Source organism: Lichenostomus cassidix, chromosome 11 (assembly GCF_008360975.1).
Source record: "Lichenostomus cassidix isolate B80296 chromosome 11, HeHo_3.0, whole genome shotgun sequence".
Lineage (NCBI taxonomy): Eukaryota > Metazoa > Chordata > Aves > Passeriformes > Meliphagidae > Lichenostomus > Lichenostomus cassidix.
Window position 1 is genome coordinate 1320706 of NC_139492.1, and position 16553 is coordinate 1337258.

The 16553-nt window shown below is 52.8% G+C and overlaps 1 protein-coding gene and 1 long non-coding RNA gene across 4 annotated transcripts in view; one reads left to right on the forward strand and one right to left on the reverse strand.

Moving 5' to 3' along the window:
• The window catches only part of ACSF3 (acyl-CoA synthetase family member 3), a 50297-nt gene that overhangs the window by 5356 nt on the left and 28388 nt on the right, over positions 1 to 16553 (reverse strand). For both annotated transcript variants that reach the window (XM_085071352.1, XM_085071351.1), the window contains exon 7: positions 12632 to 12758. In XM_085071352.1, the coding sequence (XP_084927478.1) occupies positions 12632 to 12758 (127 nt within the window). The remainder of the gene's footprint in view (positions 1 to 12631; positions 12759 to 16553) is intronic.
• Positions 3037 to 10445, forward strand: LOC146432013 (uncharacterized). Of its 2 annotated transcripts, XR_014854455.1 has the most exons (5): positions 3037 to 3100; positions 4679 to 4884; positions 5468 to 5962; positions 6763 to 7059; positions 8596 to 10445. It is a non-coding gene; the product is annotated as an uncharacterized LOC146432013 (long non-coding RNA). The 2 variants fall into 2 exon arrangements; XR_014854454.1 differs by having other exon boundaries at positions 5468 to 7059.

Sequence of the window (16553 nt, forward strand, 5' to 3'; positions counted from 1 at the left end):
GATCAAACCCTGCCTGGAGCTGCTGTGTCAACACCCATGGGGCAGCTTGTTCCTGGCAAACATGGCACAATTCCCACATCAAAGGTTCAACCAGCTCTTGACCGAGAGAACACTTCGGCTGCAGAAATGAAACACTGAGTGGTTTTGGGGAGCTCTGAGATAGCTGAAGTATGCTTAAAAAAAGTTACTTTTTAGGTAAGTCAGGTGACTTCAGCCTGGTCTGGATACAGAGCCAGGAACATCCTAGATCTGCTGGAAAACCAGGGATAGTGCTGCTCTCACAATGGAAGCTGTGTAAGTCCAAGATCTCAACCCTGCACACAGCTGGTGAGGAGAGGTCAGCACCCTGCAGCTGCCCTCAGGAAGAGCCCAGCCAGGCACACCATCCCTGCTCCTGGTAACCTGGTAATCCTGTTTGGTCACACGTGTCACCAGCCTGGTGGCAGTGACAGGGTGGCTGCAACGTGCGAGTCACAGCTCCAACAGACCAAGTGCTGCACAGCAGAAAATACCAAGAAATGGCAAATCTCCCCTTTGAAAGGCAAATGATTTTGTTGATTATTTCAGCCTCCTGCTCTGGAGGCAGTAAATGCTCTCGTCAGGAGCTCCAGGGGCCGGAGCGGCGCCGGGGATGCTGGGGGGCTCTTCCCTGCCAGCAGGAGGATGTGGTTGGAGCACTTTCAAATATTAATTAGACCTTTTTGCTGTTAATGAATCACTCCTGATTTTTGCAAATTCCTGGCTTTCCAATGCTCCATGCAGAGCTCAGCCCCGTGCTCCTCAGAGCGGAGATGGAGAGCAGGAATGTCTCACAGCCACTCTTCCAGGTGACACTGACCTGCAGGAAGAACTCCTCTGGGGACAATCACCCTGTGCCACCTATGGACAGCCAGCGGAGCTCCTTCAGACCCCACAGTGCACCTTGCTCTTTTGGGAGCCTTTATACCTTTTTCCCCCAAACTCCATGAGGAATTCCCTGCTGTCAGCTGCTCTGCCACGATGATCCCTCATTTCCAGAGGGAAGAGCTGGAGCAGTGCACTCACCCTCCTGCATGCCTCTGGAATTGCTGCTCTCAACAAGCCAGCAAGCTCCCAGCTGGAAAACCCCCGGGAAGCTTGCAGGGAGGCAGTTGGAATCATCAGTCTTTGCCCTTCTCTGGTGCCTTTCAGCAGAGGATCTGCAAGCACACTGATCCAGAGGCTAATTAGGCAGAAACGGGAACAGCTGGCAGGACAGTGCTGGGATGCAAACAGCCTCAGTGGGATGCAGAGGAGTCACCCCAGTGGGATGAGAAGTGACCTCACACACCACGGAGCAGTGGGCAGGAGGTTCTGGATCTCTGCTCTACCCTGGGATTAACTCCTGCCTGCCTCTCACTTCCCTGAAATCATTGTTGATGCTGCTGGGCCATCAGGCTGAGGCAGAGCTCAGCCTCTGGCAGAGACACACCTCCGTGATTAGGATTATGATTTATTTTCCAGGCTGGATTGGTCCAACAGCCCAGGCAGGTGATGAAGAGCCTGAGCCCTGATCCTGATCCTCACCACTTTGGAGAGCAGAGCCAAAATCTGAGGGCTCAAACCCCCTGTGCCAGGTGAGAGTTTTGTGGGGATGAGTCTCCAACCCCAGCACCCAGAGCTGGATGGGGACATGCAGGGGTTCAGCCAGGGTTTGTGATGGTCTCCCTGCTCACTCAGAGGCACCTGTGGGGCCCCAGCTGGCAGGAAGGTCCTCCTCCATCCTTCTTCCAGCACAGTATTCCTGCCTGCAGATCAGCTCCAGCAGCAGACCATGGAAATGCCCTTTCCCAGGCTTTGGAATCCTCCTGTCACCCCAAGCTCCACATGCCTGTCACATTTCTCATGTGCTTTCAAGTTCCCCTGCTCTTTCCAGGGCAGTTCAGTGTCTCACCACTCTCCTAAATCCATGGGAATGATTTTTTGCAGGTAGCACAGTCACAGTGGGGCTGTGACACTCCTGTGGTCACTCTGCCTCTCTTCCCATCCCTCTGGGCAGAAGCTCCCTGTGCAGCTCCCAAGCCCAACGCTAAAAGAAAAGGTTTGTTCCCATTACCAGAGGCTCCTGCGCTGGAGAAAAGCCACGTGGGTGGATAGATGATTATAAGGCAAGTGCTAAAGGCTTTTTGTAGGAATTAAGATAATCCATCCCCTCTGTGGCCAAGTGCTGATCGTGTCAGGCTGTGGGACGAGCAGCCAAGCGCTGCTCCTCCGTCATGGACATCCACCTTTCCCTCCCCCCACGCCATGAAAACTGCATCCATAGATCCCCCATCTGCTCACATACATCACACACTTCACTCCAGTTTATTAGCTGGAATAAATCATAAATATTTCATTATATATCAACGGCGCTCGACTCCGGGAAGGCGCAATCCATCACCTCGACGTTCCCTGCGACCTGCCGCCGTGCAATAAGCTTTCCAGTCTATTAAACAAGATTGATACAGTGTGCCAGGCTGGACTGGGGGAATTTATTTATGGAGCACTGGGAGAGGGAGGGCATGGAATGCTGGGGCTGCAGGGGCAAGTGGGGCTGCTCCTGGGCAGCCCAGCCACAAAGCCTGGAGCAGCAGGAGGCAGAATCCTCTCCAAGTGTGTCATGGGAATGCTGCTGGCAGTAGAAGAATCAGGGAATTATTTAGCTTGGAAATGATCCTTAAGAGCAGCTATTCAACCCGTTCCCCAGCACTGCCATGCCCAGCACTAACCCTTGTCCCCAAGTGCCACATCCTCATGGTTTTTAAATCCCTGCAGGGATGGTGGCTGCACCACTGCCCTGGGCAGCTGTGCCAGGCCTGGACAGCCCTTTCCATGAGGGAAGCTTCCCCAAACCCAAAGGCTGCTAGGAAATGCTGCTTATTCTTGTCCTGCTGCTTGTTCCCTAGGTGAAGAGATGGGAGAAGACACTGTGGCAAAGCAGAGCCCAGCTGAAACAACATCCAGCCTCCAACAGGGACCTCCCAGACTGTCCCCAGCTTGGGAATTCCACCTCATCCACCTGAGAGAGACCTCGCCTCTCCCTGCAGGACCAACAGCAGCATCCCTGAGAGTCACCCTCTGGCTGAATCCTGGGCATGAGGTGAGTTACCAACACCCAGTGGGTGCTCAGGAAGGTGCAGCTCCCAGCAATCCAGAGCCTCTCTGGCACTGCTGGGATGGATTGGAGGCATCCCTGCTCCTGAAGGGGATTGACGGCGCCTCGGCAGCGATGATGTATGTGCACAGATCTATTCAATGAAATGCTAAATGATAGGCTAAATAACTGAGCAACTTTAGCTTGATTTATTGCGTGGAAGGGAGGAATGTGTGTCCCTGCTGTCAGCCATCTTGGCTGCCAACAGAGGTCACGAGCACTAATTGTAGCTAATTAACGGTAATTAGACTTGGGAAAGACTGGGTCTCCTCTCCCCAGTCACCCCCATCCACCCCAGCCCTTCAGCACACACATTCCCTGGAACCAGGCTGCATTCCCAGCAGCCCAGGGTTCAGCAGTTCCTGCTAATCCCAATCCAGTTGAAATCTCTAACTCCTGCTTTTTCCCACCTTTCCCACCATGAGGGTGAGACCTGCCAGGCTCCCACAGTCCACCTTGCAGCTCCCTTTGGAGTGTGTCACAACCTTGGAGTGGCTCCTAGGGGACACTCGAGTCCATCCACCCTCACCAGGTCACCTGGACCAGCAAATGCCTTCCTTGGGCTCACAGAAGGCACTGTCCAAAAATAGTGGGGCTGCTCTGAGGCCTTGTTCCTTCTGTGGAGCACAGAGGTTCACAGAGCAATCATTAATAAGGCATCAAAGGCTCCTGAGGGGGAGAGTTTGAAACTTCCTCAAAAAACCACATGTATATTAATATCACACCAATTATTCACGAGGAAACCCTCTCCCCAGCAGCCCCCAGGGCTCCTTGCTTGCTCCCTGGGTGCAGGACAAAGCCTTCCCGGTGTCCCAGCCCTGCCCAGCAGAGCCAGTGCTCCAGGAGAAGGGCACTGTGCTCCTGGATCCAGCTGCTCTCCTGGCACGGCAGCCCTGGCTGGCAGCAGCACTCCAATCTGCTGCCAAAACCCTCCAGCAGGGCCTGGGAGGAGAGCAGCTCAGCAGCTGCATCTCCAGATCTGTCCCTGTGCTGGGAACAGGCAGGTGAGCTCGGCAGGAGCTGCTGCTCTCCAGGCAGGTTCCATCTGGAGTCCACAGCATAAGGAGGAGGAGATGCTGGAGTGAGGCCAGAGGAGGCCATGGAGATGCTCCAGGGCTGGAGCCAGGCTGGGAGAGCTGGGGGTGCTCACCTGGAGAAGAGAAGCTCCAGGGAGACCTCAGAGCTCCTGCCAGGGCCTGAAGGGGCTCCAAAGGAGGTAGAGAGGGACTGGGGACAAGGGATGGAGGGACAGGACAGAGGGAATGGCTTTAAACTGAAAGGGGGTAGGCTAAGATGGGATACTGGGAAGGAATTCTTCCCTGGGAGGGGATGAGCCCTGGATCCCTGGCAGTGTCCAAGGCCAGGCTGGACAGGGCTTGGAGCAACCTGGGATAGTGGAAGGTGGCAGGGAGTGGATCTGGATGAGCTTTAAGGCTCTTCCAACCCAGATCAATCTGGGATTCTGTGAAACTCCATCCCAGAGCCTCCTCCAGCTCCCAGATCAGGCTCTGCTTCACCCCCTAGGAATGAAGAGCCCTTCCTGCTGTGGCCTGGAGGATCCTGCTGGGCACCAGAGGGACCATCCAAAGTACCAACACCCCGAGGATGACACCAGCTGCTCCCACACCTCTCCCACACCAATATCCAAGAGCAATCAGTGGCTCTCACACTTCACAGGCTCCTGGCCACCGAGGCAGAGCAGGATCTGGCCACCCACGTGAAATCTGGAGGTAATTTAATGGCTCCTGAGAAAGGGAATCAATCCCCTGGAAGGGAATCGCTGCTTGTTTCCACACCTTGCCACGAACATCACCGGGAGCAGCAGCAGCAGGTGGATGTGCAGCACCATTGATTTACATAATAAAATTGCCAAGGAGATTTGTAGCTCAGGGCCATCCTCCCCTCTCCCTGTGCCTGCCTGCCTCCCACCAGCTGAAAGGCAGTGAGGGGGGACAGAGACCCTCTGAGTGCCCTCGTGGCTGCTGCCAGGGGATGCAGGTGCCTCAGTGTGTTGGTTCCTCACTCTGGATTTGGGCAGGGGGTGGGAATTGTGTCACAGCTCAGAGCTGCTCTGCAGCCCTTTCTGTCTGTCCACATGGAGCTGTGTCAGGGCAGGTTTGGGTTGGATATCAGGGAAATGTTCTTCCCCCAGAGGGTGCTGGGCACTGCCCAGGCTCCCCAGGGAATGGGCACAGCCTGAGGCTGCCAGAGCTCCAGGAGCATTTGGACATCCTCAGGCACAGGCTGGGATTGTTGGGATGTCTGAGTATGGCCAGGATTTGTGCTTTGATGATCTTAATGCATCCCTTCCAGCTCAGGATATTCCATGATTGATCTGTGAGAGGCACTGGGTCACCTGCAAGCTGCCTATTCCCAGGAGAAAGGCATTAAATAATGGACTCCCTGCTCTCTAAACTTCTCCAGAGACTCCTGGAGCAGCCAGCATGAGGAAAAAAGAAAATCAGAAATTAAAAAAAAAAAAAGAAAGCCCCAGTGTGGAATGAATTCCTGTCATGCTCTGTAACAGGGAACTTTGTATTCCACAGGCAGCAGCACTGAGCCTGCTGTCAGAGCCACGCTGGGAGAAAGGGCAAAACCCTGCCGAGATGAAAGAATGGGAAGCACTGGAACAGCCTCCCCTGGCATTTACACCTGGAAAAAAAATAAATCACTCAAGGGCATCTCACAAAGAGCTGTGCTAATAAGACTCTCCTCCCCACGCTGTGTGGCTGTGCCAGCAGAGCAGGACATGGAGCAGTGCCAGGAATGCTGGCAGCATCTCAGGTGCCTGGGTGGTGAAAGGAGCAGGTAAGACAAGCCTGATTCACCCTGTAAGCCTGAGCTGAGCTTTGCCCACCCTGCTTCCAGCCAGAGGGACTTGGGGATCTGCCTCTGGGCAGCCCCTGAGTGCAGCTACCCCTCGTCTCGGCTGATCCATCGGAGATTCCTTCCCTCACACGTGTATTTTCCAAAGGCTCCTCACATTTACTGCACCTCTCAGGCAGGGTGAGAACTCAGGGCGATGCCCACTGACCCTGCTGGCTTGTCTGCACATCCTATTACCTTCACCACCTGAATTCCCCCTCCACAACCCCATCCTGGCCATTTTGAGTGGGCTCATTGCACCCCACAGACCTTTCCCTGCTCCCAGGAGGATTTTTCTCCTCCTTTGAGCACAGGGAAAAGGGCAGGGCAGCATTTAGGCATTGCCCTCTCGTGTCACTGTCCCACTGCACTGTGTCTGCATGCAGGATCCCCCTGGGAGGGTGAAGCACCATCCACTGCATCCCTTCCCCATCCCTTCCCCATCCCATGCCCTGCAAGCCAGGCTTCCCAACACACCCCACTGGGAAGCAGCTTTGGCTACCAAACACCAAGAAATAATGTCTGTGCTGTTGTTCTGGGACTCAGGGGTTGCTGCAGATGGTCCCTGGCCTGGGCTGGCACTGGACACCCTGACATGCCCTGTGCCAGCCAAGTCCTGGGCACATCCAGCCAGGAGAGGACAGCACCAAATGGAAACTCAGCCTTGGCAAAGCCTGGCAGCCCCCAGATCCTGCCTGCTCTTGGCAGAGGTGCTGCTCCTCGTTTTTATCTCATTTCTTCAGCTCAGCATGACCAGGAGCCTCTCCAAGGCCTCAGAGCTGAAGGACAAGAGCAGATGAACTCTCCCCAGGCTGCTCCAAGGGGCCACACTGCTCCCGTGGGAAACAGTGGATAAACCAGGCAAACCTTGAAGGTTTCTGCAAACCAGGCAGCCAAGAGTTTGGAGGTTCAGCCCTCATTAGCAGGAGCTCATGGGTGACTGATATGACATGAGCAGGCTGAGCAGAGCCCCCCCTGCTCCTCCAGCCTGAATTACTGCAGATGGGTTTGCCCAGAGGACCAGCCAGAAAAGAAAATGGGTAAGTAAAAATGAAAAACGCTTCTTTTTTTTCACATTAGCATTTAAATATTTATGGAAATCCCTGCAGACAACGAGATGAAAAAGAAAACTCAAAGAGTAATAAATAAGTCAATGCTCCAAGGTGTGGCTGCACAGCTGAACGGGGCTGGTGGAGCTTTGAAGAGTGTGGTAACAAAAACTAATAATGGCAATAATAAAAATATTAGAGCAGATCCCTCTGCTCCCTGCAGCCCCTGAGGGATGATCAAACCTTAGCAAAAGGGAGAATCACCTCTCCTTTTCCCTGCAGTGACCTGGGGCCTGGCCTGGGACACTTTCAGGGATCCAGGGGCAGCCAGAGCTGTGCCAGGACCTCCCCACCCTCACAGGGAAGGATTTGTCCCTAAATCCCTGGGATGGGATGGGATGGGATGGGATGGGATGGGATGAACAATTCCCAGCAGTCAGGGGCTCATTCCAGCTCTCCCTCCAGGCAGTGAGAGCAGCACAGCTCGAGGGGTAAAAGCAGGCACAGAACAAGAGGCAAGAGCCTGGATTTTGGAGCTGCAGGTGCCTGCTGTTCCCACCAGCTCTCAGCTGGGGAGCAATTGCTCCACTCCTCTGGAAAAGGAGCCTCAGTGTAGCAGAGGTTCTCCAAGAAGGAAAGGGTTGGCATCCAAGATGTTTGATACGACGAGAGCAGAGCTGTAGAGAGTAAACAAATTCTGTGCCAAAAGCTGCTCTCATTTACAGCCACAAAAATCCCAAGTCACTCTGAACTGCTGAAAACATCAGTTCCACCAGCAGTCAAGGAAACAGAATCATAGAATCAGGGAATCAAAGAATGGCTCGAGTTGGAAGAGACCTTAAAGCTCATCTTGTTCCACCCCTCCCATGTCCTGGTGACCCCAAGGCTTCCAGCTGTCAGGCAAACCTGGAAATATTGAATCCTCAAGAAGGAATAAATACTCAGGCAGGCAGCAGAAAAAGGGAATTCTCTCTCTGAAGTGTTTGAAGTGTGTGTGTAAGGAATATTTGGGGCTGATAAATGCTGATAGACAAGAAAATATTCCATCTTTGTGTTTTTAATTTTAGAAACACCTCTTAAATGAGGGCTGGGTGGAAATGGCACCCCAGCACATGCCTGGTCTGGCTTCTGCTCCTGCCCCATGGATATCCAGTGGGATATCCTTCCTACAGCAGCATGCAGAGCTGTGTTTGGGGTCCACCAGGCATTTTTGGGGTGTCCTCCCATGTCATTTGGGGGAAGGTGGATCCCAGCTCTGAGCTGCTCCCCCAGGCAGCAGGTGACTCCCAGAGAAGCTCCTCCAGGCAGGAGCCCCAGCTCCATCCGGTGCCATCACACCGGTAACTCACATCATTTCCACACATTACAATTAAGGAATCATTCCTTTAAAAATAGAATTTGCATTAGCTGGATTTGTGAGTAGGAAAGCCACCGCAAACAAACAGAAAACCTGCAGATTAAGATGCTAATCAGATGCATTTCTATTTATAATCTGCCTTGATCAGCCTCAAGTATTTTCTCTTTCAGGTGTCTGTGCTCCACCCACGGATGTGAGCAATTCCCCTGGCAGGGAAACACCTGCTGGTCCCTGGGGAGAGCCAAGCGCTGGGAAAAGCCTGTGCTGGAGGGATGGGGGTGCATCCTGCTCCTTCTCCTCCTTGGGGTGTGCCTGGCTAAGGATGACCTGCCCAGGGCCCTTCCTGCAAACACCACATTCCTCTGGGCTGGAAAGCTGCGGGAAGCTTTGCCTTTCCCACCAGAAGGGGTGGAAATCACAGAATCATATATTAGCTCACAGAGATCTTTGAGATCATCAAGTCCAACCCTCAGCCCAGCACCACCAGCATGGTCACCACTCACCATGTCCCCAAGTGCCACATCTACACATTTTTTGAACATTTTCCAGGGATGGGGACTCCACCACTGCCCTGGGCAGTCCTTTCCAGGAAGGAATGTTCCCCCATCTCCAACCTAAACCTCCTCTAAGGCCATTTCCTCTCATCCTGTCCCTTGTTTCTCCAGCTGGCTGCCCCCTCCTGCCAGGGAGTTGTTCTCCCTCTAAAGCCATAACAACAGGATATGGGAAGTGTTTAGGGCCACAGGATTTATTATTAATGGGGTTCAGGGGTCTTTGTGACCTGAGCAAAAGGGTCTAGCAAAAATTCACTGATAAACCAAGACTTAACAATGTGAAAAACAGCTCCAAGATTGTGGGGGTTTTTAAATGCAGCTTAAAGAAAGAAATTTAAAAGATATGAGTCATCATTCCAAAATGTGCATCAAACAAGTTAAATAACTCTTACTTTCTTAACGACATATTAATCAAAGTGCATTGATTCTTGAATCAGATTCTACTCCCAACAAGCTCTCTATCTTCTCCATCCTGATGCATGCATTAAGAGAGTTTTATTCTGACAGATACAATATAGCAATCAATAAAATCTTATTATATGGAGCAGAGATACATGGATTTGTTGCAGGATTTATGCACTACTTTCAAACCCGGTGCTATTTCATGTCTCAGCCTTAACCTGTAATTGAAAATAAATCTCCCTCAATACACCAGATTCTAATTTTCTGGCTGTATGGGCAAATGTGAATGGAAGCTGGCCTTCCCTCGGGGAGCAGGCTGCTCTTGGATCGTGTCACTGCCCGCTGAGCACGGCTGGCTGGGCAGATTCCTCTGGAGAAAGCCCTGTGCAGGCAGGGAAGGGCAAGGGGAAAGGGGCAGGGAGCATCCACCAAGCTCCCAAACCCTCCCTGTGCTCCCAAAGCCACCTGCTGCCTCCTGGGCAGGGATAACACAATCCAGCAGCGCCAGAGGCTGAGCTGGTGGGCATGGAAATGGATGGAGAAACACCAGACGACATGGGAAGCTGCTGCTCCTCTGCTGCTTCCCTCCAGCTCCCTGTGGTTGATTTGCTCACAGAATCATGGAATGGTTTGGGTCAGAAGGGACCTTAATTCTTAAATCTCATCTCATTCCATCCCCTGCCACACCTTCCACTGTCCCAGGCTGCTCCAAGCCCTGTCCAGCCTGGCCTTGGACACTTCCAGGGATCCAGGGGCAGCCACAGCTTCTCTGGGCACCCTGTGCCAGAGCCTCATCCCAAAAAATGCCTTCCTGCCCTCTTTTCTCCTCTCCTTCCCTCTCAGCAGCACTTCAGGGAGTGTTTGGGCTGCCTCTCACCTGGCACAGCTGGGGAGGTTGGGCAGGGACAGCAGCCAGACACCCCCAGGCATTTTTCCTTTGGGCTCAGCTCAGTCTCCAAGGGCTCAGTGCCACTTGGATGTATGACAGCAGGTGGAAACCCAGCAGTCTCCCTGGAAATGGCTGGAGGGGACTTTGATCTAAGCAGCTCTGTCAACAGTGTTAATACAATAAAAATAATCAAATCCACTCGGATGGAAATGAGAGATAGAGGGATCGGCAGACAGCAGCTCAAATCCTGGGGAATAAAGAGGATGGGAGCAACAGCACATCCACTCTGCAACACCAGGAGTTCAGAGGCTTCTCAGAAGAGCCACAGCCTTGAATTCATCAAAGTCACTGGGCTTTTTCCCCTTTTTTTGGATGGGGCTTGGAGCACCCATGGCAGGGGGTGGGATGGGATGAGCTTTAAGATCCCTTGCCACCCAAACCATTCCATAATTCTGTGAATCCCCAGCCCTGAGGGACTTGGCCACCACCTGTGGCCCATAGGTCACTGCTGGGGACACACACAAGGGTCAGCAGTGAGTGGAATGCTGGCACGGAGTCAGGAATGCCATTCTGGGTTTTGGGAACACTACATGCTGGCATTCAGCCTCACCTTTAAGAAACACTCACCTGGACGTCCTGGAAGTGGCAGAATTTGGGAATTACAGCCTGTCAGCAGCCAGGATTCACCTCTGTTGGATCCTGTCAGCATGGTTTTGGCTCCAGAGTAACCAACTTGTGCTTAATGGGGATAATTCACCTTCCAGCTCCAATCCCTGTGACAGGACACAACCCCTTTCATTCCCTCAGGGCTTTTTGCCACCACAGGACATTTGGCACCTCTGAGTGATCTCCAGAGGCTGCTGATGAGGCTGGGGCAGGCAGGGTGAGGATGAGGCCATGGGATCACTCCTGGCACTGCAGGATAAATGAGGCTTGGGAAAAACCCAGCAGCATCGACCTGATATCCACGAGAGACAGAGCAGGAGAGGAAAGGGAGGTAAGGAAGGCAGAATGGGGGTAGGGATGGGGAAGGGAGTTCAAGCCTCCTGCCCGAGGGCAGAGGGACATCAGGGAGGTCACCTGGCCACTGGAGAGGTTGTCCAAACATCCCCTGACCCACCCTGAACCCCCCAGTCCTGTCCCTGCTCTCCTCCCTTGTTTCCAGCTCCGAGCTTTGCTCGGTTGGCGAAAGGGTTAAGTTTAATTTATACTGATTTCTATTTAATATCATTCTCTCCCCGTAGGAGCCGGCAGCTGTGAGCTGATTGTAGTCCCTCATTATGCAGTCTGTATCACTAATGGCCTGTGACAAAGGCATGCCATCTTCCCGGCCTTACCCCCGAGAGCCAATTAAACACACATACTCCCTTCCTGTTTGCGGCGCATTACAATGAAATTAAACTGAATTTCAAAATCATTTTCTCCTAAAGACATCTCTTTGCAATAATTAATGCACGCTATTCCTTTGCAGCTGAAATATTCATCAGGAGCGTCGACTAAAAAAATTTTGAAAGCTGATTGCCCTGCACCCCATGTGTGGGCTGGTGATGCTCCAGTCCCAGCCCGTGGTACCTGCCTGGCCTGGGGACTCGTGGTGACACTGCTGGCAGAGTGAGCTCTGCTTCGGGAGAACAATTAGAATAAATCACAGCTTCTTCAGGAGCCCTCAATAAATCAGGTTACACAGAAGGCATCAGAAATCCAGCCTGACTCCTGACACCACTGCACTGCTAACATGCAGTAAAGAGGGGAATGGGGAAATAAGATATCAGAGAATTCCAGAATGATGGAGGCTGGGAAAGACCTCCAGGGTCATCAATTCCAACCTGTGCCTGACTCCAACCCAGCCCAGAGCACTGAGTGCCACATCAGGCGTTCCCTGGGCACCTCCAGGGACAGGGACTCCACCATGTCACAGCCCCTGCCAATGAACAACCTTTTCCACGAAGAAATTCCTCCTGATGTCCAACCTGACCTCCCCTGGCACAGCTTGAGGCCATTTCCTCAAATCACTGGTAGCCTGCAAGTAGAGCCAGACCACCCTCCTGTCAGGGAGCTGCAGTTGGTAATTAATGATTCTGTGACACAGCCCTGTGTAAACTGAGACAAATCCCACCTGTTTGCAAAGCTGAATTCCCTGGAATATACGAAGCAGTGGTGTTCTGTGCTTGGGAGCAAAGGACCCCAAACATCCCCCATTACTTGGTGACTCCATACAGCCCAAGTAGGCAAAGCCCCATCCTGAACAACATCCAGCCTGCACTCCCAGCTGCCACCCCCAATTCCAAGCCCCCTCAGCCCTGTGGAGCACCCCAGAGCTGCTGTCCCCTGTCCCCTGTTGCCCTGTCCCCACTGCTGTACCTGTTCTGAACCAGCCGTCGGGTGTGAAGGCGTCGGCCGTTTCCTTGGGTCTGTTCCAGTATTCTCTGAACACCGAGGCTCCTCTCACCAGCAGCTCCCCCTCCTGTCCCTCCAGGCCTGGGGTCACCTAGGACAGGCACACAGTGAGTGCAGGGAACATGCAGGACCCACACCTCGTGCTCTTCCAGCCTTTGCCAGCCTCCACCACACCCTGCCCACCTGCAGGATATCTTTCCTTAGGTGGAAGGACTCATGCAGGTGCTTTAGGTATTCCAAAGCACTGGAAATCAACATCTGTGTTCTGTGAAAACAAGGATTGCAATCCTGGAACTGCAGTCCAAGGTGACACCTTCCAGCTGCTGGGAGAGAGATCTCACATGCAAACCTGCAGGAAATACTCTTGGGAAAGGGATGATCTTTTCTGATCCCTTCCAGGGATCCAGGGGCAGCCAGAGCTTCTCAGGGCACCTGTGCCAGGGCCTCACCACCCTCACAGGGAAGAACTGCTTCCCAATATCCCATCTATCCCTGCCCTCTGGCAGTGGGAAGCCATTCCCCCTTGTCCTGTCCCTCCACCCTTTGTCCCAAGTCCCTCTCCAGCTCCCTGGGATCCTCTTAGGCACTGGCAGGGGCTCTAAGGTCTCTCCAGAGCCTTCTCTTCTCCAGGTTGAACAATCCCACCTCTCATGCTCCTGTGGCTGTGCCAAGCTCCCTGCTCTGTTCAGAGATAAAAACCATCACTTTCCAAAACTGTCAATCTAACACTCATTTCCTCCTGAGGAGGTGGCAGGGAACACCCTCTGATCTATTCTCAGGGACACGTGGCCTCTTCCAGGCTCACTGGAATGGTTGCAGTGACAACCCTGTTCCCTGCAAACCTGCCCAGGCAGGTTTTCTATGGCAACACAACAAATATCCTGCTGTTATAGAAACTGGGGGATTGCAGGAAGGTCACAGACGTGCCTGTCATGGCCAGTGTCTCATCTCCTGCACATCCATCACTCAGGAATTAAAGGATGCAGCAGGCTGAGGGATGAGGCACTAGAGAGACACAAACGTCACAGCATCCATGGGACAGTGTTAGCCTCAAGCCTTTTGCAGGGAAGATCAGGGAATCTTGGAATGGTTTGGGTTGGAAACACAAACAGTTCATCTCTGCCATGGCAGGCACACCTTCCACTAGCCCAGGCCACTCCAAGCCCCATCCAGCCTGGCCTTGGACACTTCCAGGGATCCAGGGGCAGCCACAGCTTCTCTGGGAAATCTACTCCAAGGCCTCACCACCCTCACAGGGAACAATTTCTTCTCAATATCCCATCTAACCCCACCCTCTGTCAGTTTAAAGCCACAGTCCCAGCAAAGGCACTGCTGGGACAGAAGGGTGCTGTGAGCTGTGTCTGGGCACACTGCTCCATCCCTCTGTGGAGAACAGGAATTCCCAGTCACCTGCCCAGCCATGTTGTACTCTTGCTGCTGCAACGGCTGAGATCCATCTGGGATCCCAAAAATCAGCAGTGCCAGAAACAGGACCATGAGGGAAAGCTGTAATAGCAGTGCTGGAGCACCAGCCAGTCCCAGGGCAGGGCAGGCTCTCTGCAGCCTCTCATGGAAACGAAGCTTCCCTAATGGAAAATACTTAGAAAACTGCTTCTAAGGCATTATTTTGAAGTTATTTCTTCTAGATGTCCTGTCCTGGAGGATGGGGTGACAAGAAGATCTGAGCACACACAGCTGAGCTGTTTTCAGGGCTGTTAGAGGTTGTGTGGAGTTTTATTATGCAGCTCTTTCTTCTCACTCTTTTCCCTGCTGGTCCAGCTGTGGCATCACAAAACAAGCAGCTTCCCTGAGCAGTGTTTGGGCTCCTTCCCACTCCCCAAAAGGGCTGGGGAGGGCATGGCAGAGGTAAAAACCTGCAAACAGCTCCCTGAGCTTCACCTACACATCCTGCCAGGCTTTGGCTTTTTCTTGTCAGCGCTGCACACAAGATCAGGTGTAAATCTGACTGCTACAAACCCCTCCAGCCCCATCCTGCCCAGGAGCCCACGGTGCTGGATACCTGCACAGCCCCAGGGATCAATCCTGCCCGGTGTTTACCTGCACACTGCCGTGTCTGGGGCGAATCAAGCCTTGAACCCGCTCCAAATTTCTTGTCACATCAACTCCAATTTTGGCAGTGGCTCAACCCACATCTTATCTCGAGCAGAGCCCCTTGGCAGCAGGCACCTCCCTGTTGTGTAATTTAATGATGTTATGGCTGGCTTGCAAACAGTAAAACAGAGAGGCCGTGACGTTATCTTAATAGGATTTTGCCTGCTGCACTCGCAGTGTCACCAGCACTACTCCCCAGCGTGGCACAGGGGCACAAACCACCTCCCCAACAGCAGCAATTCAAATTCAAGGTTCATGGCATTTATCTCCTCCAACCCCTCGTGTCTGATCCCTCTAAAATCCCAGGTACACCACGCTGGCTGGCTCTGGGAGCAGGGATGGCAGCACATAGTTGGGGTGGTTGTTTCCTTTCTCCCTCCAATCCCTGCGGCTCCCTGCACAGCTCGATGGCACAAGCAGCTGCTGGAAACATCACACTGCTGAGTGCACAGATCTCCTCCTCTCCCAGTGCCATATTTTAATGCATTCCAGCAGGTTTAACACCCAGGCACAGTGTGGCCCTGTAGGTTGCTGTCTGAGAACTCCCTGCTCTAAGCCCAGCCGAGCTGGACCAGCCGGCTCACGAGATAACATTCCATTTTCCACGCATGGAAATAAAAGGTTGTAATAAATCCTTTGAAGGCCTAAAGCTGGGCGATTAGAAAATGCATATTTCCCCCCCGTTCCCATTTTACCTCTTTATTAGGAGGGTGGTTTGTAAAGAGCTGGGAATCCCTGGCTGGCACAGGGCCCTGGGATTTGTTCAAAGTGGCCCTTTGTTTTCCTGCGGTCTCTGCCCTGTGCTCCTCTGGGAGCTGCGGCAGAGGAGCTCCTAATGGACTTTAATGGAATTAGGGAAGGCTCACAGTGATGTGTCCTTCTCTGGGAAGCAGGAAAGGCACGGCAGATTCCTAAGCAGAAGCATGTGGGAGACACAGAGAGGAAGCTGGAAGGTGAGGTTTGAGGAGATGAGAGTGCTCTTGGCTGGGAACTGGGAGGAAGACAGGTTTTTAGGAAAAAAACCCAAATACCTTCAGGTTGCAAAGAGCAGGTTTTAGGAGGACACATTTAAATTCTACCAGATGTCTCCTTCTTCCTGCACTCTGCAAATACTCACAGAGTCATGGAAGTGTTTGGGTTGGAAAAGACCTCAAAGTTTATCCAGATCCACCCCCTGCCATGGGCAGAGACACCTTCCACTATCCCAGGGTGCTCCAAGCCCCATCCAACCTGGCCTTGGACACTTCCAGGGATCCAGGAGCAGCCACAGCTTCTCTGGGCAGCCTGTGCCAGGGCCTCAGCACCCTCACAGCCAAGAATTCCTTCCCAGTATCCCATCTAAGCCTACCTCCTTTCAGTTTAAAGCCATTCCCCCTTGTCCTGTCCCTCCAGCCCTGCACTTGGCTTTGCTGAACTTCTTTCCTGAGGGAGCACTGCAGGCTGTGGATCATCTCTCAGCAAAGACCTCAAAAGGGACTTCACAATTCTATGAAGCAAAAGCATTTTGACTTGTGGGGAGGAAAGAAATGCTTCTGCAGCCCTGCCTCCTCCCTGCTGCGCTGCTCGGCTTGGAAGTGTTTGGCATTTTTCCCCACCTTGTAAATAAATGATTACTGTGATCAAAATAATTAAGCAACTGAGCCCTTAAGTGACTAATAGAAGGCAATAATTTATGTATGTGAGGTTTGTGGAAGTGACGGAGCCCTTTGAGCTGCTCTGCCAGAGAAGTAACTTTTTCCTGGTGTTTGTTGGGTTTTTTTAACACACCAGAGCA